The sequence below is a fragment of the Bactrocera dorsalis genome, chromosome 4, assembly GCF_023373825.1.
Source record: "Bactrocera dorsalis isolate Fly_Bdor chromosome 4, ASM2337382v1, whole genome shotgun sequence".
Taxonomy (NCBI): Eukaryota; Metazoa; Arthropoda; class Insecta; order Diptera; family Tephritidae; genus Bactrocera; species Bactrocera dorsalis.
The window spans coordinates 60,625,633-60,651,170 of record NC_064306.1 but is presented as its reverse complement, the minus strand read 5'-3'; the positions used below and the strand labels follow the sequence as shown (position 1 = coordinate 60,651,170).

The window sequence follows — 25,538 nt, the reverse complement described above, 5'->3', positions numbered from 1 at the left end:
GCGCGGACACCGCTTATGCGGATATAGTCGTTTCTTCTTTTTCCCATTGGAGCCAATTCGAGATACCAAGAGCAACGGCGTCCTTCTCCCCCTGATCTATCCAACGTAGTGGAGGTCTTCCTTTTCCTCTGCTGTATTGCTCTCTTCATACAGACAACATGTCCTAGCCAAAGCAGCCATTGTCTCTTGATTCGTTGAACTATGTTAATGCCGCCGTATATCTCGTACAGCTTATCGTTCCATCGACTACGGTACTCGCCGTTAACGCAAAACTTTTCTCTCGAACAAACACAAGGTCGAGTCATCAGATGGTGCCTGAATAACCTCCGCGCCATATAGAATGGCGGGAATGAGGAGAGATTTGTAATGTTTGGTCTTTGTTCGTCGTGAGAGGACTTTACTTTTCAATTCGGTCCAAAGTAGCACCTGTTGGCAATAGTCTTTCTGCGTTGGATTTCTAGGCTGACGTTGTTGTTTGAGTTAATACTGGTTTCATAACTTTATATGCGATGTTGACGGTAGTTAGCGCAAATTGAGATTCTCCCTTTTTGTGACTTGGGCAAAGCACACTTAAATTCCTTTTCAGTCCTTCGTCAACCCATCGGCAACCGCCGCTTTGTTGTTCTGCAGACGGGTAATTGCTTTTGAACTTCTTAATGGTAAGGTAATGAAACTGACCATCGTCGTCGATTGGGGAATCGAGTTCACCATCTCCTTGCGTTATGCTTTCAATGCCATTCAGCAGGGTGGAGAAGGGTTCCCTCCATAATTTCTGTAAGCACTGGCCATTAGTCACTAGATAGATGGGAGGTCTACATATAAGAGTGTGCTCCGGTCTTGAAAGCTTCTGTTAGTCGCCGTACCTTTTTTTAGAATTTTCGATCATTACCTCTGTCGGCCAGCTTGTTAAGCTTTTCGTACTTATGCATTTCTGCCTCTCTCTTTTTTGTCTGCAAATGCGTCTCGCTTCCCTATTCAACTCTCGGTATCTACACCATCGATTATAACGTTGGGACGTAAGCAGTTTGTTTTCTCTCCACTGTTAGGACCTCGGAGCGTACGCCCGTCAAAATACTGGAAACGTGCCTTCCGTCTATCACTACATGATCGATCTTGTTGGTGGCTTTTCGATACGGAGATAGTCAGGTGTTCAAATTTCTTACTTTCTGTAATGAAGGTCAGGAGCTAATTAAATCGAAAGAAGGGAAAGAATTATTAAGAACTGGATAACTGATGGGAATTTTGAGCTGAGCTCGCATACGAAGAGCAGAAAATTTAAATACGTTTTTTTTTACGAATTTTATTTGTAGTTTTAAAAGAATCTTATCTTACTTATTTCCTAAAAAAAACAGACAATTTGAAACAAAAAACATAAATATATAATTCTTATTCTAAAATCTTAAGTGTATGATACTGAATACTCTCATTCTTAAATCAGTCAAACAATCTGTGAGCATTACCGTTGGTCTTTAACACGGTCTACGATAACAGCCATCGAACAGTTTCAAGAGATTTCTATTTTTTATGCAAAAGTAAAAGGGTCTGTCCGCATAAAACGTTTCATCAAAATGTACGGGACCATCAATGCAGCAAGCTACAAAACAATAAAAGAAAAATAGATATTTTAGGAAATTCATAAAAAGTTAAGAGGTTTCCAATGTTCCTACCTGTAGCGGCAGCTGCCTCCGTACCCTCCTCGGTCACATTGATGAAAGCCTCTTGTATGATTTTCGAAACACTGAAATTGGAAGCATGGTCCGCAATAAGATTACTGAAGTCCTGACTGGCTTGGAAAATGCCCCGCACACCGAACTGTAAACAAATTTAAATTAATAAAAATTTCTTATAAAATATTTCATCCCAATAAACAACCTGCGTCAGCAAGCTATGCACATCGATAGTGCAGTTGAATGAGAATTTCGGCAGTTTCACACAGATTTTCCGGTACTCCATGTGACCCAGCACTTCCGACAATTTCAGCTGCGAGATAGCTACCAAACCGGTCCAAGACGACGCTTCAATTGGCATCATCACCAGCATTGACAGATCAGAATCGCGATATGGCAACTCTATAGCCACAACATTGAGGCTAGGCATGTAACCGTAACGTATATTCATTGTCTGGCTCATCATTGGCACGAGTACCTTCTCGTCACAGTTTAAGTGAAAGTATTCTTGTCTCGTGTCGATCGTCTCGAACTGATGCTGCCACTTCGCCTTAAAGTAGATCGCATTCGTCAGCACCGCTTGTGTATTGGCACCGACATCGTGCGAAGATATTATGTCGCGTATGCGCTCGTGCGTAGCATGGCTCACCCACGCATTTATGGTGTCGGCAGCTTGTGTCCGCGCACTGAAGTCGACTTCCTGTATGCCGCAGGCGAACCGCTGTTGCAGCGCTTCTATAAAGCTTTGCTTTAAGCGTGTGCCTTTGTTAATGAATATACGATTGGCAATCGTTAAAATTCTTTGTTTCGTGTGGCAATTTGCGTTCGCGTCCACCGGCAGCATGTAGCGTGTTCTTAAGAGCTCCAAATCATTTGCGGTAATTTCAATTTCGGGCGCATTGGTTCTTAGAAAATCATCCAACTCCAGCGCGCTTTCACCTTTGACGCCCACACGCAGCATGGTGAGCATTTCCCATATCAGAAATGGTGACTCAAAAATATTTGCGATTTCTTCGAATAACTTGCTGAAGAATATATTCATTTTCGAAGGTGCTGAAGGTGTAGAAATATGTAAAAATTAGTTTATCTCTCAAAATGTGGGTGAGGAGAAACTATATTCGGGTTCAAGCCTTAAATCTATGTTTTGGGCTGTGACTTGGCAGTTTCTTACCCAGGCTTATATACTCGTAGACAGATTTTGTAACCCTGATACCAGATCTCCCTCCCCTTAATCGAGAAGGCGCTGCTTTAGGAGACCGCAGAAAGTGAACTCTTCTATTTTACAGCTATTGGCATAATTACTAAATCCGAAGGTTAATGAAAAATTCCTCTCATTAGACCACCTCAGAAACTCTCCAGGCTTCACAAATTGTGACCTTTGATCAGCCATCTAACCTAACTTTTCGGGTTATAATCATAATACCGCTGTATCGTATAGTCAAATACCCTTGTACATAGTCTTAGCTGCTGAAGAGTAATGAAGTTGAGTTAAGAAAAGTCGAGATTAGCCTTATCTTTTAAAATGCAAGTAAAGACATCAAAGGATTCGGGGTCAGTTTTATGGGAGATTTCTCTATCTCAGGCACCAAAAATTCTCTAAATCTCTACCAAAGGTAGAGAGTCAATACTAAATGGAACCACTTTCCACGGACTTATCGCCTTCGAATTGAATTCTTATTAATATTTTTTGGGTAAGTTTTTCGGGATCTGTGGGATACCAGAAAATTAGTTTTATTTGTTAAGACGGCAGTGTAAACTTGCAGGAACAGGAAGCACCTCTCCGAGTATGATAACAAACGAGATTTCAGACAAGGTGATTCTCTCTCATGCGACTTCTTCAATATCAGCATTGAAATCCAACGCAGAACAAGTCTTGTCAACAGGTGTTACTTTGGACTGAGTAGGCAGTTGAAAAGAAAAGTCCTTTATCAACGAACAAAAACCAAACTCTACAAGTTATTTACAAGTGCAAAGGCATGGACGATGACAACATCTGATGAGTCGACGTTACGAGTTTTCGAGAGAAAAGTTCTGCGGTTCTGATTTTTGGCTTTAGGTTTTGGCAACGGCGAATATCTCATTCGATGAAACGATGAACTTTAGGAGAGATAGAGGCTATGCTGGCTGGGTTGCCGTCCGGATGGATGAAAACACTACAGCTATGAGAATAATCGACGCAGTACCCTCCGGAGGAAGCAGAGGAATAGGAAGACCTCGACTCCGTTTGAAAGACCAGATGGAGAACGAGCTGGTTACCATTGGAAACTCCAATTGGCGCCAAACAACGATAAGGAAGATCGCCTGGCGTGCTGTTATAAAATCGGCTATAACCGCGTAAGCGGTGTCTACGCCAGTAAAGAAGAAAACTTGTTAAGACGGCTTCCCGGTCTGATGGTTTGCATAATTTCAGATACAACACAGATCATACACAGAGAGATACCAAAGAGATCTAGAGAAAAAGGCGCTTGTTTCTTCACGTTTCTATATCGACTTAGTATTTCCGTCCTACTTCGAACTCAATTAGGTTCTGAAGATTCGAATTCCATACTGAAATATAGATATTTTACACAAAATTGAGGAACTTAGAATATATTAAAATATAATACGAAAATAAATCGATAAACCTGAGCGCCACTACTCATACATCCTTCGATCCCTCTACACTACATTATATAATACTTATATTTGTTTCAATTTACTTCAAATTGCCGAAATTTGTGCAATGCAAGCTTCCAAAAATACCACAAAAACAAAGGGTTCATTGAACTACAATGCCCAGACCACAAAAGGTGCTCCCGTAGGGTAGAACATACATATGTATATGTAGCCCTAACGCACTCTCACACAGCCGCCTATAGAAGCCAAATGTGTCTGTGTCAAATAAACTGCGGGTCGGATTGAGGCAAAATAAAATTGCGAAGAAAAAAGGATCAACGAAAAAGACCGGCAACGACGAATGGCAGAGAGAGCGAGTCTCACGGGCCAACAACAAGCGGCTGCCTCTAGTTAGCTGACTGGCTGATTTTGTTGTGTCTGGCCGCAGCGGGCGTACAAACTAAAGGCTCACGTACTCGCATATACTAACGCATTACGCACGACAGGACGATAGGACGGTAGGATAAAGAGCCGAGCCGAAAGGTTCTTGACATGGCCAAGCCACATGCATGTACGCATACAAAAACAAAAACAAAATGTATAGCGAGTGTGTGTTATTGCCTTGCGCGCGACACAAGGGTAATGTGCTTGCAAGGCGCAACGTTGTAGGCGGCCAGGCGGCTCGGCTTTTCGGACAGCCAACTTATGTAGACGTTATACCCGTTACATTATATACATACATATGTATATAGACAGCTATATTGAACTGTACACTTCACAGAACTGTATTTGCTCACATTCATACCTATGTATAAGCTTTTCGGTATATACAAATACAAAATACCTAATGCGTTCAACTGTTGACCGAAAGGATAATGAACTATCGGCAAGCTAAACATATGTGGGTATTTGCATGTAGAAATAATATTAAAATTAGTATAACGGTTTGTAAGGGATTATGTGTACATGAATGTACCCATAAAGTTGAAGTTTTTTGCAGACCAATAATATGTCTAATAGCAATGGATTTGTAAAAAAAAAACAAATAAAACGTTGCCTACATTTAGGCTACATTATTTAAACTTTAGCGAATACGCACACCTAAAGTAGAAGATGATATGACTTCTAGGTGTCCAATAAGACAAGGAACCCCTCGAAGTAATGAATATTTTGCTTCGGTTCAGCAAGTGTTGCTGGAGACCACAATTTGTCGATTCCAGGACGTTCTCAAGAATTGGGACTGTCTCAAACCACAACCTGGCGGATTTTGAAAAAGGATTTGGGCTTGCATCCATATAAAATTGTTCTCACTCAAGAACTGAAGCCATTGGACCACCGTAAACGACGTGAATTTGCTGATTTTGCCTTGGAATAATGACGATTTTTAAGAAAATCATTTCCTCTCTTCAGGCTTACTTTCATCTGACTGATGCGGTAAATAAACAAAACTGTCGATTCTGGTGCGAAGAAAATCCACAAATTATTCATGAACAACCATTACATTCACCTAAATTGACAGTTTGGTGTTGTTTTTGGTCTGGTGGAATCATCGGTTCGTACTTCTTTCGAAATGAAGCTGGTGCCCTCGTTACTGTCAATGGAGAGCGATATCGATCGATGATAACCAACTTTTTATGGCCGGAATTGTTGATCTTGACAATATCTGGTTCCAACAAGACGGAGATCCTATAAAGTATATATGTAAATGATTAGTATGTTGAGCTGAGTCGATTTAACCTTGTCCGTCTGTCTGTCTGTCCGTCCGTCCGCCTGTCTGTATATATACGAACTAGTCCCTCAGTTTTTAAGATATCGTTTTGAAATTTTGTAAACGTCATTTTCTCTTCAACTGCAGATATCGGACCACTATTTCATATAGCTGCCATACAAACTGAACGAGCGAAATCAAATTCTTGTATGCAAAACTTTTGCATTTGACAATGTAAGTATCTTCACGAAATTTTGTATAGATTATTTTCTGAGGCAACAATATAATCTCCGAAAAAATTTTTCAGATCGGATTACTATAGCATATAGGAGAATTCCATATAGAAACTGGACATAGCAAACTAAAAAATGCGCGCCTATGAAAGGTGGATTGGCTCCGGGAATATACTGCCGAGAGTAAGACGTCTTTTCAAAATCAAAACCCGTTAACGTATGTGCAAAAGGGTAGATTGAAAGTACACATGATCGGAATACTTTCTTAGCAAAATTTTTTCATTTGCTAAGCCCTGTAAATATTTATTTAAAAATAGGGTTGCCACCTTTACTAAATTTTGATATGCCACCCAAAATAAAGTAATTTTTATGAAAATAATGATTTCAATATATCTTTTGGTCATAAAATAAGGACTGCAAATATTTTTAATACACGCATACATACATAAAGAAGCTCACACACATTCCCAGCCACACATGTGTACTCCTTATAAAGCTCACGCAGACAAATTTTATCGATCCGAATTACGGCAAATGTTTAGACATCTGCCGCTTGTAAAGGTGCGTGAGTTATTGGGTGCAAAACAAGTAAAATTACGCCAACCAAAGTTGTATATATGAGTATATACATATGTAAATATATATGTTTTCGTGTACTTATGTACTTGAAAAAGGTTGCGCGTCAGACACATGCTGCCGTCCACACACACACACACTTCTATAAATAAATGCTTGACGCATAAATATTTTCTGCCGAAAATCACTACTTATATATACATATGTATGTATGTATGTGCCATTAAATAGATATTTGGTAATACTTGTACACGAAGTAGCATTAATGTGCTCCAACACACATGCTTCATACATTATTAGTGTATTGCAAAGAAAGCTATCGCTTGTTGTTGCTTTTATACTGACCTAAGTCAAGTTTTCGCATTTCCTCTGACGGTAGCTATTGATTTAATCACTTTCGTATATATTTATGTACAATATATGAATTACTTTTTATGGTGCTTTGGTGCAATAAATTAATTTCTACTTAACTTAAAGTGCGTTGTCTTTATAGGAAATAAGTTAAAAAGCGAATTCTTAAGAAAAAATCGTAAGTAAAGCAATAAGTTACCCACAATGAGTAGAGATGGTGTTAGAGATTAAAAGTGATTTGGAAATTTTGAAATTTTTTTAACAAATAAAACGGTGAGAGTGATTGTGGAGATTGGATTTCCTCAAAACAAATATAATTCCATTAACCCAACTAGAATCAAGAGTATGTGCAACTGATATTATTTGGTCTAAACATATCTTACTTCCTCATTATAAATCTTTTGTTACGATTATTCTAAAAACTGCAGATAATGTCTAGAGCAGGGCACCAGGGAAACAATAGAGCATCTCTTGTGCACTTGTCCCGCATTGGCAAGATTACGCAGTAAGCATCTGGGGTCTCCACCGTATGATACAGTGGAGGAGGTATTGATAGTAAGAACAGCAGAATCTGTTAAAATTCGAGTAAAGCGAAACAACTCCAAGGATAACTACTCCTCTTGGACTAGCAACTGAACTCCAACTCGCCCAAACTGGTCTATGCGTGGCTTATTGGCCCACTAGTTTAACCTAACCTAAACTATCCTAAAGAGCTATCGACAGACTCAAATTTTCAGCCGAAGAATCTCTTCTTCCCTCCTTATCAGGAGACTTTTTACGTAGTCTGAAAAAACTATCTTCTCAAGGAAATATTCGGATATTTCAACTGCATGTTATTAAATAGATGTATGGACCGTTTGCAGAGCTCGTCTTCAAAATAGATAACTTGATTCGAGACATTATAGAGACAAGTTTTTAAGATCAGGACAGAAAAAATAGTTCTTCGTAAATGATGACACACGAATGATCAAAGCTAAATAGCTATCCTGGTTAGGACATATTATATGTAAATATGTGGTATATCTTCGGAAATGATGCCAGTCTTCGAGCTGTCAATGATATTAATAAAAAAAACTATGCAAATATATTGTATAATATTTTCGCCATCCATTGTCAAAAATATACCGGAAATTTAAACCTGTCAGTAGGCAAACTACGAAAGTCGAAATTACCAAGTAGAGCAGCACATGGCTTTATTTGGTAAATAGTGTTCGAGGGGTTATATTTGGAGTTGGGAGAGATAATTATTATTGGAAGATAAAGAATTTTATCTACAACAGGGCACCAGTTCACACCAAGAGATACATATATAAATACATATGTACATATCAGCCCAACAAGATTATATGACACCACTTTTTTCATTGTAAATTTACCCAAAATAGATGATTCCATTATGCGGTTATTCATAAATTTTAAGTAAATACCATACAGGCATAGTGTCAGGACATTCAAAGGCTTAGATCTACAGATGAGTAGAGAAAAGCTAATTCATGAGAAAATGTACGCTCAAGGGTCGAGAACGCGTTGACGTCGAAACGACGGTTAATAGACAGATATTTTACTGGCATCGTTGGAATATTGGAAGAATCAGTGAAAACATTTGGGCTAAGAAAAATGAGAGCACGATTGGTTCCAAAATCACTAAATTTTTCGAAAAACCGCGTCACGTTAACGTCTGTGAATCGGCAAAAGAAGACCGAAGCCGAAGAAACCACGTCAAAGCAGTTCAAAAATCAATGTTATGATGATCGTTTTTTTCGATTATTGGGGTGTGATACATTCTGCATCCCTTCCGTTCCGCCAAACTGCCCAAAAGGCTCGAAGTAATGAAAACATTCTTTTTGAGTGTTAAGCGTCATTTGCGAGAAGCTATTCGTAAAAAGAGGCCGGAATTATGGGCCGACAACTCTTGTTGTAATATGTTTAACAGGGAAATTTTAAAAACCCACACCTTTTTCACGATTCACTTTCCAGCACAGTCACAAACTTGATAAAGATGTATCTTTCATCAATTGCTGTATCAAATATTCTTCCTTTTCCACACTAATCTTTGGATATTTTCTATAAAAATGTTTTGAGTTTTGGGTTTGTCTATGTATAAAGCGAAATCTTTGTTTCTGAAAGCATGTGAATTACTTTCGAAACGAAAGCGAGATTTTGATCAAAAAAATCAGGACATTCTGTAGACTGTAAGGGTGCCCGCAGAGTGGACGCTTAAAGACCAGCCGAACGCATTTTACCATTTACGCAACATTGGGCTAACTTTCTGACTTAACTGAAGATCTAAGTTTAGGTATAACCGAACATTTCATACTCTTGCAACTTCAAGGATTAAAGCTAGGGAAGTCCCCTCAGGTACATAAGGCTTGTTGGTCCACAATACCATTGGCAGGTTTTTTTTGACAAAAACAATTCATGATTCACTCACCTACTCACCTGATTTGGCAATTTTTATTTGAAATTAATTACAATTTTTTGTGTTTCTTGACCCTTAAACGAGTTTTCTCGAAACTGTGTTTTTGAAGTCAGATGGCAAGACTTTTCGAGAACTACTCAACCAATCTTCTAGAAATTTTGCACAGGTCACTGAGTTACAATTCTTATAGACTTGGACGAAGGCTGTTTTTACCCGAGGTAATCCATGTAATTCACATATTGGCCGATATACTTTTATGCAGTGTAAAATCATTCGGAAGTTCGAAAATCTTTATATTAGGTATAGGGGGGCTAAGGGAAGTATTGATTCAAAAGTATGAAATTTAGAAGTAAAACAATTTATTTAACATAATTTTATTTCTACTCACTTTTAATGTTGTTGTAAATGTAATATTTATTAAGTCAGTATAATTGTGGCAGTAAATTATTATTATAATCCAAATTTTATATACTTTTCTTTTATATACATATATTTTTTTTTTCTTATATTTTATTCATTAATCTCCTCTGCCACATTTATTTCTCTTTCACATGCAAATAACTCTCACATATTCATAGCACTAGCTCTAACGGTAAACTGCAAAATTCCTTTATTAACCTTATGCGTTGCACTTTGCCACAATACTGAAGTATTCCTATAACATTCAAGTTAATGTCGGCATTGATTTTAAGCCCCCGCTCTTTGTCCCACATTTGAGTCTTTATCTATAAAATATTTCGTAAACAATGTCGGCACAATTCGTCTTTTTATTAAGCAACATTTAATACTATTGACAAATTTTCGCACTTATCTATATTCTTAAGATAAGGGTTCCTTTTATCTATTCGCAATGTTTCGCTGGTATTCGATTGATAAGCGAGTGGCGTTGGTGTGAGCACAGACAGTGAGACGCAGCAGTCGTGGCCGAGTGGTTAAGGCGTCTGACTCGAAATCAGATTCCCTCTGGGAGCGTAGGTTCGAATCCTACCGGCTGCGATACGAACTTTTTGCTACTTATTTTTGAAATTTAAAATATTATGATAATGTGTTCTGTTGTTGTTATCTTATCGCAAAATACTCTTAATCCCTATCTAGAGTAGGTGAGAAATGCAGTGAAGATAACAATTTTGCGTTTTTGTTTTCACGTTTCACTTTCATTGTATTTCTGGCACTGTTTCAGTGTGATTTATTGTATGTGTTTGCATTATCACATTGAAAATATGTTCGAAAGAAAAATAGTTATATTAAAAATTTAGAAAACTAATACACTTTCATATACATTGGGACAAAAAAGCACTCGGAAATTGTAATTAAATTCTCCTGGTATTTGATATTAAAAAAAAAAAATATATTGCTACGTTGCTATGCCTACGAGTGGCACAAAGCCTTCAAAGACGGTCGAGAGATCATTGAAGGCATGCCTCGTTTTGGATGATCTTTGACTTCTTTCGTTTTAAAGTCGTCAGTCGGCTGTTAGGGAAACGGCAAGAGAGCTCTAAAACTTTCGCAGGTCCGCTCGAATAATTTTCTTGGATATTTTGGGTATGAAACGCGTTCTCACTCGACTAGTCACGATAAAGCAAAATTTTTTCCGAAAAGAGTGTCTTTGGACATGCATGATCGTCAGAATTCCGATCCCAGTTTCATGGAGAGTATTATAACTGATGAGAAATAGGTTTATGAGTTTGACACACAAATAAGTTATCGGAATGGAAGCCGTTTCTAGTCGATCGAAGAGATAAAAGCAAAATTCGCTGAAGGCCATCCCAAAAAGTGCTTGTGAAAAGTGTTTCGAGGACTGAAAGCTGAAAAAGTCATTGACTTAAGTGTATTACATCTGATGGGGACTTCTTTGAGGGCGAATTGATGAATAATTAAATATTTTCGGGTACTTTTTTGTAACAATTTATGTATGTAAATTATTATTGTTATTGATATATTAATACTTCTAGCGACATATTTATTTAAGTCTTTCAGCGAATTGTACTCCAACTAATAATGGCAACAGAAAGCATGAATCACCGCTTCGGCCACGAAATATTCCCAAATTTGTGGTTAATGCGGCTTTTTCTGAATGCTTAAATGACTCACTCAACAAGGCCGATAGCAGAAGTTTGGGTTTATAGAAGCAATACTTTCTGCAGCGAATACTATATCAGTATATGTCGTATGAATGTATCACTATCTGGTCAAATGTGATTCAGTGGTCCATTTAAAGTGTGCCGAACTGAAAACCGAATGAATAAAAATTATTGCCAAGCTTTATACAACTTTTTTATGTTCGTGATTCGCTGTTTGTTTATGACGCAAAAATATTTCTGGAAGTTTTTACCATGAAAAAAAGTGTTTGGAAATGAGTTTGCTTGAAATTTTGTGCTTCCAACGAAGACGCGGCTACAGAATCGTTAATAATGATACAAAAGTGTTTTGGATTGGCAACTTTATCACAAACACAAGTGTTTGAATAGCACAAGTCATTCAATGAAGGTCGTAAAGTCATCGAAAACTTGCCTTATGGGAGTAATCTATCCAACTCCGTTAATAAAAATGTAAAAACATCGAAAAAGTTAAAGAAACAATGCTTAAAAAATATCGTGTTAGCAAGAGAGAGATAACAAGGGCTCTAAACATCTCTTATGGGCGACTCAACACATTTTAGCTAATGTCTCACTGGGTTAAGCGCTAGACGTAAAACCTCCTTCAAAGAACATAAGATAATATTATAATAGACTTCTGTAAAGAAGTGTTAAGGCTTGTTAACAGTGATTCTAATATTTAACAAAAAAAAATATGTTTAGATTTATTTATATTTAGAAATTCTATCTTGTCCCATAAATTCCCGTGCTTATGTACTTCTATTTCGAATTCCCGCGACCATTCGTTGAATTCTTTCCCGCATCTTCGATTTTTTAGGAAATCATCTAGTATAAATTTCGTGGGATGTTCTCCCGCTTGGACTTCTTTCGGATAGTTCTGTGAGTTCTCGAGCCACACTGCCCGAAAAAAGTTAAAAGTCGATATCACAGCAACCAAATTGACATTTGTAAGTCTCAAAAAACTGGAATAGACTGAGGGAGCAGATTTCACAGAAATGGGACTCGAAGTTTTGTCTTTTATTTTAGAAAAAAATTATTAAACCACAATAATGCATATTATAAATGAGGGATGCACAAAACTTTTTAGCCATTTGATGGTCATTGATCAATAGCAGCACGTACAGTGTCTATTGGTATTGATGACTCTGTTCGAATCAAATATTTTTTCATACTGCTTTCTTCAACTCTGCCAACAAACTATAGTACAATGGATCTACATCAGGACTTCTAGAGGGCTAATCATCACCAGCTATGAAACCAGAAATATTGCTTTTAAACCATTGCTTGGTGTTTTCTAGATTTTGAGCTATTGCAAGATCTTGCTGAAAGATCTCCTAGATCTTCAACGAAGAGAGTAGTTCTTAACTGCTTTATCACGTCTTTTAAAGCATCCTGCTGATTCACTGGTTCACCTTTGGCACAGTTTTAACCTCTTTTACACATATGTATATGTAATGCCTTTACAGGAGTCTCCTCATCAAACCATTATAACCGCTTGATGATGATGACAACGTTGAACCCTTGAAACAATTTTTTTTTTTGTTTCTTTGGAAGTATTACGCCAAATTTTTGATTTTAGTACTTTGTTTATTAGAAAGTGAATTTTCTTTAGAAAAAAATGATAATTTTTTGTCCGTTGACCGTGTGCCTCTGAAAAGAAGCTTATTGAGCCCAATTTGCTTGAAGAGTGACCAGTTGTCCGACAGAGAGCTTTCAAGTGGAGATTATATCAAATAAGTTTTGACATTGATCCAGTTGATAAAACCATTTCTTTTGATGTAATTTTCTGTTTCTAAGAGGATTTCTGCAAAAGCGTTCGCGAATAGTTTTTTTTTTGGCTGAATGGAGACATCAAGTTCTCTTTCTGCCATCTGAGAACCTCATTTCTTTTTTAAATAAATTTTTTCCGCCTTTTCTTCTTTTAGGAGACAACAACCAATAAGAAAAATTCTGACGCATTCTTTTGTGAGCTGTAGCCAATTTCGGCTCATTATACTGTTTAGGAATTAAGGAAGGCCTCATCATGCAGCCATACATTTGAGTTCAATAGTTTTAGGTTGCAAGCAACAGAAGGAAGACAATGTAATGAGCAAACGCAAACCGATTCGCAATGCACATGTCTATATATGTATGTATATACATATATTGCATATTATATTTATATGTATGTATGTGCACAGGTGTGTGTTGGCGATGCCGCATTTATATTGCAATTAGCAGCAGACAGCAACTGAAACAAAAGACTCAAGCGAAGAACGCGCCAAAGTTGCCAGGCAAACATATATTATATACACACAGATATATGTATATGTATATAAATATTTATATACATACACTCACACACATGTATAAAAGTTACAGCCCAGCAACATTTCCATTGCTTTTGCATGTTGCTGACTCGGCTGCTGCCAAGCTGAGACCGTAACAATTGCAAATTAACAAAATGTAACTGTCTGGCAATTCACACACACACACACACATGTATACATACGAACATAATAGCAGGCAATCCACACACGCTTGGCAACATGCAACAGCCGTGTTGCATCAAAAGCTGCAGCTACAAATAAAATGCAATTAATAATAAAGAAGGAAGCAGCAAACAGTTGTGAGCGTTGTTGTTGTTGCAGTTAGTGTTGCTGCTGCTAAAATAGGCAATATTGAACTGCTTTGATGTATGTTTGCTGTAACTGCTTTTCATGTTGCATTTTGCGTCAATTGCTGTAGCTGTTGGTTGTTGTTTTTGTTGCTGTTGCGGCTGCAGCTTTTGTGCTTTTGTTGCTGGCAATCAAAGCTGTCGAAATCAGATTTACTGCTAGACATGCATATGTAGCTGTAGCTGCATTTTAATTTCAAACCAATGCATAATTGCGCAACAACAACAATAACAACAGCAGCAATACGGACAACAACAATAGCAATATTTGCAATAGACAATTGCTGGCTGTGGCCACAAGCGTGATTGCCACTGCCACTGTCATGGCCGCCGCCGCCGCCACAGGCGAAGCCGATAGCAACAACAACAGCGCGTACAACAACAACAACAACGCAAAGTACAACACAACTCAAATTAATTACCTACAACTAATTACGGCATAATATGCTAATTAGTCGTTGTAGGCAGGCAGGCGAGCGCGCAAAATACATTTGCATGCAAGTAGTTATGTGTGTATGTGTGTGTGTGTGGGTACATTGTATTTGCTGTTTATGATATGCAATTTAAGCCGTGATTATGAAGCATTTTTTCATGTCGATTGTATTGAGGCGCAAGCGTTTTCCAATGCGTTGCTGCAAATGCATTCATGCACACCATCACACATACACACATACATTTGTACAATTAGACAGAGGTGTATATACAATTTTTTGTGGGGGGCGCACTTATGTTAAAAGGAACTCTAGAAGTCTATTCTTTGAGAAGCTTTTAGGTCAGTTACTCAAATGTTTCCCTTGAAGACATACATATATCTGGATTCTTTTTCTAGGTTGGCGTAGACACCGCTTAACCGTTTGGTGCCAATTGGAGATTCCAAGCGAAGTCAAGTCCTTCTCCACCTGGTGTTTCCAACGGAGTGGCGGTCTTTCTCTTCCTCTGCTTACCCCGGCGGGTACTGCGTCGAATACTTTCAGAGCTAGAGAGTTTTCGTCCATTCGGACGATATGACTGAGCCAGCGTAGCCGCTGTTTTTTAATTCGAATTATGTCAATGTAATCATTTATCTCGAACAGCTCATCGTTTCATCGACTGCGGTATTCGTCGTTGCCAATCCGCAAAGGACCATAAATCTACCGCAGAACCTGTCTCTCGAAAACTGGGAGAGAAGTCGCGACGACTGTCGCACGATAGGGAGTCGCTTTGTCTGAACCCTCGTTTGGTATCGAACGGCTCGAAGAGGTCCTTCCCAGGAGATTACAACACAAAATTTCCTTACTCACTTGGCACTTAAAGGTCGAAAGAAAATCTTAAAAAGTTAATTGAATCATCGCTTTGGTCACATGTTCAAATACCACATTCCCACATACATTCTGGATATCTTGTGAGTGAGTTCTGCATCAACCGGAACAAAAAGAACTCAGAAGGAGCAAGGTCTGGACTATAATGAGGGTGTGGCAAAACTTCCCTGCCGCTGTTTTCAAAATATAGTAGTTTTTAATCGGCTTTGCAACATGAGGGAAAGTGTTGTCATGATTGAGGCGAATTTATACAGACTCTATGGCCTCACTATCGATACCTTTTTCCGTGTATCATATCGTGGAAACTTTAGATGCTTACAACGTAGTCTCACCAATGCCGGAGATACATCTTTCTTTCCCAGGTGCCTTGCTGTAGACATTTTCTGCAGTCTTCTCGACCTATCAGGTCCATTCTGCGGGCGTTCTCGCCACCAAAAGATAGTGACCAATTAGTATCATGTTCCTACCGTCCCTTCTATCATCTACCGTTTTGCACCTGACTTTTACAGTTTTGCACCCAATTAGCTCGTTTCATCGAGTTTTAATTTTCTATACCATGGTTCTGTCCAGATCGTCACATAAGGCATGGGTTTCCTAATTTTGATCACAAAAAAAAGTCTCGGTTTTAATCATGCTGTTTTTCGATTTTTCCAGCTTCGCATAAGATTCCTTAGCAGGGGTCGTACACTCAACTGGTGATTCGGAGTGGGTTCTAAAGCCGGTGTTGCTCTGCATATATTTGTGACCGGAAAACCAGAACTCCATCATTTTGGTGGACTTTTACTTGGTGCAACAAAGGCAACATCATAATCTTGTATTATACTTTCATATATTTGTTATTTTAGTAATACCTAGAATTTAAAAAGAAATAACACTTTTTTCACTTCGGGAACCTAAACTCAACAGGAAGCCCAAATCTCAAAGACCGCGGCAACTATAAAAGATACATACATACTCATATCGAAAGGACCCACGATGGGATTAGGTCAAGAGAAGCAAGTAAAAATATCAATAACCCCCCAAGAACCCCACTAAAATGTTTTCACATTTATGTTAGCTGCTTCACTGCAGTACAGGCAGCCACTGACTTCAATAAAAATTTCAGTACTTTCATATATACAATTATCAATAAAACGCTATGCATGCGCCTTTTACCTTGTAGTACAAGCAATTTGCGTTAATTTAATTTAATATTTAGATTATTTCATTCTTTATTGCATTTGCAAGATTTTACGCCTATTTCTCTCATGCATTCCACCAATAAGCGCCCCACTTTACCACTTGCTGAATCTCACGCGATGCGCGACTAGTGTGAATTACATCAACATTGGCAAAATATGTAGAATTCTTAATAGGTCCTTCCCGTATATCTGGGTTCAGAGAGGATTAGCGGATTTGCATTCACTTGGTGAGGGATTTTCATACAGAGGAAGAGTTTAAATACTGAAAAGGCGTATGATATTTGATAAATGCCTCTCTGAATCTTCACCTATAACCTAAAAATCTTATAATATAAGTACAGTTCTTCTCCCAAAGGACAGCATTACCAAAAGTGTAAACTTCACTAGGAAGTTCAAGGTTACCCACAGCAGTAAGGCTGATTGGAACGATTCCGCTCTCCAGCTACTGCTGAGGGATAGTACAATCATGTGGTATACCGATGGCTCGAAAACATCGAAGGGAATTGGCGCAGGGGTCGCAGGACCACGCACCAAACTCTCTATACGTAGAGACAATCAACAAAGCAGTCTCTGCGTACGAGATCTAATTGCTATTGGTGCAGGAGTGTATAGAATGACTGAACAGTCTATCAGATCGTAACTAAGTGCACCTTATCTACGTACCAGACCACAAAGGGATAGCCGGAAATGAACTGGCTGATGAGCTTGCCGTCTTCGCAGCATCCACCAACATTGTAGGACCCGAAACTTTCATTGCGGTTGCTCCCCACTCCATAAAGAAGCTGCTCCGCAAGGATGAAGCAGTGGGTATGGACAGGTATTGGCAACAACTCCTAGGCATACGCCATGCCAACTTGCTAATGGTTGGTTACAAGCTTAAAAGGCTTAAATATGTAATCAATCTCCTAAAGGATAACCTCAGGCTACTTGTCGCCTTCTACACAGGCCTTTGTAAGCTCAAGAAGCACTTATACGAGTATAACATGGGCCCAGCTTCTTATGCGAATTGCCGGTACTGCGAAATGAAGACTGAAACTCCAGAACACCTACTAATAGACTGCACAGCAGTCTGTAGACTCAGGCCGTCGGAGCCATGTTCCCAAATAGGGATCACATTGCCTCAGCACCACCTAGCAGTGTATTGGAATTTATCAACTTTCTGGGGCTAGGTGAGTCGCTGTAACTTAGAAGAGGGCACAAAGAGATATATTCAATAGCCCGGATGTGAACTGCTTTCTAAATATTAATATTTTGTTATTAATGTGCGAATATAACAAAAATACTGAAATTTTTAAGAACAATTTAAATTAAAAAAATATTTTATTTATAAAATATTAGTTTTAGTTATATTTTAACCACAAAGTATATTTTCACTTAAGGAACTTATCAGTGCTGTTGTTGTGATACACACACAAATAATATCAGCTTTAAACACAAAAATGGAAACACCATTCACTAATGAGATACAATGACTAACTGACACATATTTTTATGACATAACACAGTTATTTACTTTTAGCATTGATTGCCATTAGGCTCGAATTTAAGAAGCAAACTGAGCTTAATTTTGAAGATTGTACAGTTATTGTTGTTGTAGTAAAACGAAGCTTTTTTTACGCGTAAAATTTAGGAAAATTATCATTAAATTATATTCGAACTATTTTTTCTGGACATATTTATAATAAAAACTACCAAACTTTCCGTTAAAAATAGAATTCTCTCACACTTGGCAAGCCCTTGATGGCTTATGCTCTTATCTTATCTAGTTATGAATGCACATTACCGCACAATGCGTACAAAAGTGTTCATTGAGCAAAATTGTATGTTGTCACTGAAATGAACAAACATCAAGAAATATTGTTGTTGCTGTAATGGTACGCCATTTACTAAGAGGGCACCGATGAAGGTGTTTATGGCTCCACTGTGAATGGCGGTCAGTGCATGTCTGAAGTTAGTTGCGTCCGAATTTTGGCGAGCGTATTGTCTTGTGTCGTCGACGTAGTTAAGGAAGCACCTTCTGATGCTCCTAGCAGGTGATTCTGCTTCAAGCAGGTGACAGCAGTAATGATTTCGATGAAAACACCCCAGCAGAAACTGTTTGGAGAGGAGTACATTATGCTCCTTAATTGGAAGCATAGAGGCCTCAATGTGTAAATATTCGCGAGGAAACTTCAAGAGGTATCCCGTTATTATCCGGAGTGTAGTGTTCTGGCATGTCTGAAGCTTTCTCGTCATGCAGGCGATCATATTGGACCGCCAGGCCGATTGCCTTGAATGTTGCCAACAACGTTTCTTTGTCTTTTCCCCTGTGCCGGCTAGCGACTTGAGGATTTTGTTGCGGCTTAGTACTTTGGCAATAATCGAAGTCGTATGAGGAGTGAAGGATTACAGGCTGTCGAGTGCCACACCTAAAATCTTAGGATTATTGATAGTCGGAATTTTAACACCATCGGCTGCAATATTTAGGTCAAGTCTGTACTCCTTTGTCCAGTTTGTAAATATGGTCACTGTGGATTTAGTGTGAGAGAGTGCTAGGTTCCTTGTAGCGAGGTAGCGAGAAAAGTCGGAGAGATAACTCTTAACTTTTGAGAGTTCCGGAGTTTTTCCGAGTTTCCAAATGTAAAAATTAAACATCAACGGGGAGCGGACACCTCCGTGCGGAGTCCCCTGTTAATTTTCTCAATTTATAATTTTTACTTCGAAACAGTACAGATGATTGTCGCCCGTTCGGGTAGCTCCACCTCTTCAACCCTGGAGGGAATGTAGATTCGATGTCCTGTTGTTGTTGTTGTTGTAGCGGCAGAATTCTGCCGGGTTGACAGTCCTTGGCCGGATAAAAATCCGGGTCCGTTCCGGTTACGAAGACCCGACTGTTGTTGGAACGGGTTGTTGTTGTAGCGGCAGAATTGTCCCAATTTGACCGTCCTTGGCCTTTGATGTCCTCAAGTAGCGTTGTTTGGTTTCCTGTATTAAAGGCTTTTGACAAGCCCAACGCTACGAGGATTGTCCGCTCGCAGGATGGTTTTCGGTTGAGGCCATGAACTATCTGGGCATTTATGACGCTAAGTACTGTGGTGGTGCTGTGCACTTTACGGAAGCCATGTTGGTGGCTTGCTAGACTGAGGTGGTAAGTGATGGTCGGGAGTAGCAAGACTTCAAGTGTATTCACTACTGGTGAGAGGAGAGTTATCGGACGATAGAACCCCCTTTGTTGGCGAGTTACCCAGGCTTCAGTAGTGGGATTTGAAGAGTGATCAGCGACCGGTCGGGCACCAAAAAAAAAATCTTACCAAAAGGTATTATTTTCTTCAACGTACATGTGTAGGTTTGTTTGCACATAAATCATTTAATTTCTTTTAAACATTTCATACTTATTGTTAATAATTTTTCCGAATATTTCTCATTCCGATATTCAGTACTTACAACCCTTTCCTTATGCCCTTATTTGCCACACAAGAAAAATATATTTTACTTTCTGTTTGCCTTGCAATCCATAAATCAAAGTGAAAATCCTGTGCCCGTGCCGCATTGGACTTAATTTGACACCTTTGAGTGCAATTATCCAACTGCACGGCGTTACTCCTTGCGCCACATACCAAAGCAACCAGCATATATGTATGTATGTATGCATGTAGGTGTGTATGCATGTAGGTGTGTATGCAGCTCTGTGTATACTGCTGGCAACGACACATTTTTTATTGTTGATCGTCAGCGATAAATTTTACCGTAAATCGCCCGAAATAAGGTGACAAGCTGTAATAATTCTTTACCACCCGAAGCAACACCAACGCCACAACCAAAAAAAACATCAAAAGGAGCACGTATTTCCAACAATGGCACCTTCGCAGCTGAGCGACTCACAACCAAAAAGGGCCAATTAACAATAACGAAATGCGTGGCGTTGCGCCCACGAAGAATCCATTCTTATGTAGGTAAGTATATACATACATATGTACATATGTATATGCATGCCCGCGAACAACAGTTGTTGGTAAGCTTTTAACGACAGCGACCAAGTTGGTCCATCACCGTTTTGCGCCTGTTGCTGCAGTAAGAGAAAATATCTAAGTATGTACTTACATGTACGAGCCAACACACCAGAAGCAACAACGATAGCAACCAACAGCAACAACAATAAGTGATCAAAATATACAATGGCAAAATAGTAGCGATTATCGTGGTTATATAAATCACTTTCGGCACATTTGGCCGCCAGCGGCGCTTTTTCCAATATTCGTTGGCCAAGCAGTTGGACGACTAGTTCGAAAAGAGTTTGGTATGAGTGTGGCCCCACACTTTTCTTAAAAAAAAAAACAAATGTGTTATGAACAGCTGGAGTAGAAATGGTTTGGGGCAGCATCATGTATTGAAAATTCAAAAGACAATGCAGGCTAAAAGTATTTAGCTAAATGCTGCTATAAATAATATTTGTGCAACTTTGGTGTCTGGCGGCGTTTTATACAGCAGCCAAGTGCCATAAAAACCGAAAAATGTAGCATAATTTCTTTAATATTATTTCAGCGTCTGCCAGCTTTCACAAACTGCAAAGAAAATAGTAAAATATTTACCATGCTTACAACAAAAAACAACAGTACCTTGGTGTTTTAGAGTAGTTATACTTAAAGTGTTGCTCGGATTAGCGCCGATCCTTGGAGCATGCCGCAAACAAAGTAATAGCATATTTAGTATATAATATAATACTTATCCATGTAGGGTTATTCCAAATTTCTATTCATTGATAATTAAAAAGACGCATTTATTTTTTTTTATCTTACAATTCAGGTTTCGCGTTTATTTCAACTAACTCTTTAAGAAATAAAAAAAATAATATGCAGATTCTTAATATTTCATATATTTTACTTTATAAAGGTATTTTTGCTTTACACACAAACAAATAGAAAGGGCAGCAATACATGCAGCGCTGCTGTCAAATGGTTTTCACATTGACGTTTGCTTTCACCTAGACTTTTATGCAGGTTGGTACATGAAATGCCATTAAACTTTAAAAATACCTATTTAGGATTTTTTTAAATAATGCTAATAATTATAATGAAAATAATAAGGAAACATATAATCATACAAAATTAAAAGTAACATCAGTGTTTTTTTTTTGAAGTGTACACTCTAATGATTAATCAAATTTCATTGTTCTTTAAATATTAATAGCAACTTCCTTAACGCAGAATATCTACAACGTCAACATGCGGCGTGCTAACATGTAGATACATATGTATGTATAAGAGTGGCTTAGAATTTAAAATGCAAAAAAAGAATACAATTGCTATAAGAATAGACGGCTAAACATAATATTGTTAGCGCAACTAAAAGAAAATGTGAATAAATAGCACACAGCGACCTAGCTAACGAGCGCGCACAGTGACGTGCAACACTTCTATCAACGTACATACGTGGACGAAAGCCAGTAGCAAGCGGCAACCGGCATTTTGTTGAAAGGTTGTGTTGCGCTCTTTACTCAAACGCTCATCTTAGCAGTCATATGTAGACCGTATAAAAGTTGGAATCAAATATCGCATAGTTATTGTTGTTGTTGCATCTTCTTACAAGTGATTTAGCATTTAGTTTTTTTATATTCTATTTAAACTATTATCATATCATTTAGCTTGTATTAAAGTGTATCGTAAGAGTATACATATATTTATATTTTATTGTATGTACTTATAGCAATTTTTGTATTTCTTTATTTTTTTTGCATCATCAATAACTTTATTACTGTTTTGTATTTCATTTATTATACTCATTTGTTTGTTGTAGTGTTTATATTTTGCTTGGTAGAGTTTTACTTTTAAAAACATCAAGACGTCAGCATCTCAATGTATTAATGTGTATAGTGTTTTTAAAATATTAAACAGCATACCGGAAAATAGTTGTTCTTCTTTAGCCAGTTAGCAATTCTTTTACGCAATATTACTCTACTTAATTGTTATTATATAATTCCGTTTCTTGTTTCACACACAATACAACTACGCCGTGTATCCCCCACCCCATCACTTGTTTACCAACAAAAAGCCGTTGTATTCACGTGTTGATCTCATGCTATGCCCAAACCCCCGCCACACTCCATGCAGCTCCACCGCTCGTGTTCATCGTCGTTCGTTTTCTGCTGCAAACACTTCATTTTGCACTTCAGTCTTCGACGGCATATTTCTGAGTCCATTCACGTGCATTCTTGATGGCCTCAGCCTCGTTCACCTTCCACAATTCTGCGACATCATTTGCTAGTGGATCATCTGGATTGGGTGCACTTAAAAGCGCCTGAATTGAAAGCAGAATTGTACGAATTTGTAATGCTGGACTCCACTTATCTTTGAGTACATCCAAGCAAATGCGTCCCAAGCGATCAATATTCGGATGATAAATTTTGGTAATGAAACGTACTTTTGGCGCTGACATGGGATAATCTTCGGGCAAGAATAATTCCAATTTAAAAACGCCACCTTCGAAAGGCGAATCATTTGGACCCGTTACAATAACATGAAAGTAGCGTGCATTGTTTTCATCTGGAATGGCATTGATGCCGGGCACAGGCTCCTGCATCAAGCGTTGAGTTTCCTTGATGATGCGACGTGGTAAGCTGGACATGTTTACAGTTTGTGTATTATCTATTTACTTTAGTGTACACTTCGTCGTTACAACAATTATTTTTCTTTTACGATATTTTAGAGCCTTTCCTGTTTCGCTACTGTTCGCTAGGGAACGATGCACATGTGAAAGGGGAACGCTATAAATATACAAGGACAGAACAAAAAGGCATGAGAAAAATTAAATGATTTGTTTTCGAAAAGTATTTTTCGTAACTCCTAAGAAAAATTATCTTCAACGCAACCGACCATAGAACTTGATTTTGATGGTTCAGTTTACCTGGCCTACCGAACTACGGTTTTAAAATAATATAAATTGTTACATTACTTGGCAAAAACTTTAATAAAACCAACAATGTAATGAACAAGTGTTGTACACTTTCTTTAGACTCTGACTACATACACATATGTACATACTTTAGAGGACCTCCGACGTTCCCTTCAGGTGTTAAAAACTTCGTGGCAAATTTAATATATCCTGTTCAGGATATAAAATTTTTAATATACATAGGTATGTATGCATGTTTGCACGGTTTTCAAAAGTATTAATTAGACGAATGTAAATTTGGGGCCACAGCATATGTATATATATAAATATATGAAGTCGTTGGTGAAAGCTCAATTCTGCAGTTTTTGTTAAACAAAGGAAACAAAGAAAAGATTGGGTATATGCTACACATGGTAGAGTTTGACGTAAACGTCGTACAAGTTCATATTTTTATACATACATATAAATATGCTCGTTTCAAAATTGAACACTTCTGGCCATAGCGTGTGCTAATCATCGATCAACACTTGCGCCCCCAAAACAGATATATTGATTTCTTGACAGGCTTGCATACAAAACAAAATTACGTGCTTCTCGAACGTACCACTAAGTGGACCCCCACACGCTCTCCATACGTACATATACTTATATATGCATGTGAATGCCAAAGCCGAGAAGTAACGTACCCATTTGGTTAATTTTACGTTTTGGAAAATCAATAAGCGAACAGCAAAACCCTTAGTAAATAGATAATGCTATTATAACAAGAAATTTAATAATATAGCAAACTTGCAAATATGCTATTTTTTAATTGGAGAACTGATAAAAGTATGAAATTTTTCCAAGTACATCGCTTAAAACACCGACTGAAGTACAAAACGAATACCACAACCACGAGACACCGATGAACTTGCAAATTTTATTCATTCACTGTCAACGCAATTATCTGTATTAGTATACAACTTTAACTATTCTTTTGTTTACTAATTGATAGAGCGTAGATTGTTTAACACTCACCACTATTTTTTATTGGTTATTATGGCTTACTTTTCGTGAGTAATAATTGAAAACAAACAATTAGAAATTTCACGACAAACGCACTTAAAAAAATTTTCTGACAAATTGTCCAAAACTGACAGTGCTGCAGCATAGGGCAAGCATATGGGTGGAAAAGAGTGCACACGACAAAATTTGTAAAATGGCACAAAGTGTCTGTATAGGTGTGTAAGAGCGAAAACACAATAGTATGAATAGAAAGCGCTGACATAGGTAAATATTATGTAGTTTTCACAACAGCGAGCTTTCTGTTGTGTGCACAAGCTGCATGGTTGTAACGAAAAAAAGCAATAAAAGCATCAAAATAATTTTATATATTTAAAATATTTATGATAAACGTAGATAAATTTTTGTTAGATCACACCTTTAAAAATATAACACTAGCATTTGCTTTATTTTACTTCAAAATAATTAACATTTTTAATATTATATTTAACAACACTGTGTAGCTAACGGTTTTACTGTGACAGGCTTAACGGACACCGCCATTTTGAAGAAAATTTTGTAATTTTATTTCACACGGCTTTCTTCCGCTTGGAAAATTTTAAAAACCTCTTATAAAAGTCAGTGTATGCTAATATATTGTTTGAAAAGCGTTCACGTGTGTAAAATGGTGCAGAGAAAAGTGATATATACAATTTATGATGTTATTGTTGATGGTGGAAAGTCGAAAATTAAAGTTGAAGGTTGTGACAGAGTGAATGTGTGCCGGAAATATTTTCCTTTAGTTTTTGAGTTAAATATTACGTGAATTTATTCAATTGATTGACAGTGATTTAAGATAAGTATTATAAATACAAGTGTGTTATGTTACTATGCTTTTGATAGCTGTAGT

At 37.9% G+C, this 25,538-nt stretch overlaps 2 protein-coding genes and 1 non-coding gene across 5 annotated transcripts; 1 reads left to right on the top strand and 2 right to left on the bottom strand.

Moving 5' to 3' along the window:
* Positions 1-1,365: 1,365 nt before the first annotated feature.
* LOC105229737 (leukocyte elastase inhibitor) lies at positions 1,366-18,159 on the bottom strand. Of its 2 annotated transcripts, none has more exons than XM_049454158.1 (4): positions 18,140-18,159; positions 1,873-2,720; positions 1,668-1,812; positions 1,366-1,594 (listed from the first exon to the last, which is right to left on the bottom strand). In XM_049454158.1, exons 2-4 carry the CDS (start codon positions 2,707-2,709, stop codon positions 1,470-1,472), a joined length of 1,107 nt encoding a protein of 368 aa, XP_049310115.1. In that variant the 5' UTR covers positions 2,710-2,720; positions 18,140-18,159; the 3' UTR covers positions 1,366-1,469. The 2 variants fall into 2 exon arrangements, with proteins under 2 accessions (XP_049310115.1, XP_049310116.1); XM_049454159.1 differs by lacking the exon at positions 18,140-18,159 and adding an exon at positions 9,938-10,187.
* Positions 10,464-10,545, top strand: Trnas-cga (transfer RNA serine (anticodon CGA)). Its single transcript has one exon. It is a non-coding gene; the product is annotated as a tRNA-Ser (tRNA).
* A 3,451-nt stretch (positions 18,160-21,610) lies between the features above and the next one.
* LOC105229736 (ubiquitin-conjugating enzyme E2 N) lies at positions 21,611-24,825 on the bottom strand. 2 transcript variants are annotated; one of them, XM_011210169.4, is made up of 2 exons: positions 24,665-24,825; positions 21,611-23,519 (listed from the first exon to the last, which is right to left on the bottom strand). In XM_011210169.4, the coding sequence occupies exon 2, from the start codon at positions 23,378-23,380 to the stop codon at positions 22,925-22,927; it is 456 nt and encodes a 151-aa protein (XP_011208471.1). In that variant the 5' UTR covers positions 23,381-23,519; positions 24,665-24,825; the 3' UTR covers positions 21,611-22,924. The 2 variants fall into 2 exon arrangements, with proteins under 2 accessions (XP_011208471.1, XP_011208472.1); XM_011210170.4 differs by lacking the exon at positions 24,665-24,825 and adding an exon at positions 24,334-24,534.
* Between the last annotated feature and the right edge of the window lie 713 nt (positions 24,826-25,538).

Bases quoted from the DNA above. Each gene is read 5' to 3' on its own strand.
- LOC105229737 (XM_049454158.1), bottom strand. From the start codon at position 2,709: ATGAATATATTCTTCAGCAAGTTATTCGAAGAAATCGCAAATATTTTT. The intron at 1,813-1,872 runs GTTGTTTATTGG...ATTTGTTTACAG, and splicing joins TGCATAGCTTGCTGACGCAG to TTCGGTGTGCGGGGCATTTT. The intron at 1,595-1,667 runs GTAGGAACATTG...ATTGTTTTGTAG, and splicing joins GGAGGCAGCTGCCGCTACAG to CTTGCTGCATTGATGGTCCC.
- LOC105229736 (XM_011210169.4), bottom strand. From the start codon at position 23,380: ATGTCCAGCTTACCACGTCGCATCATCAAGGAAACTCAACGCTTGATG.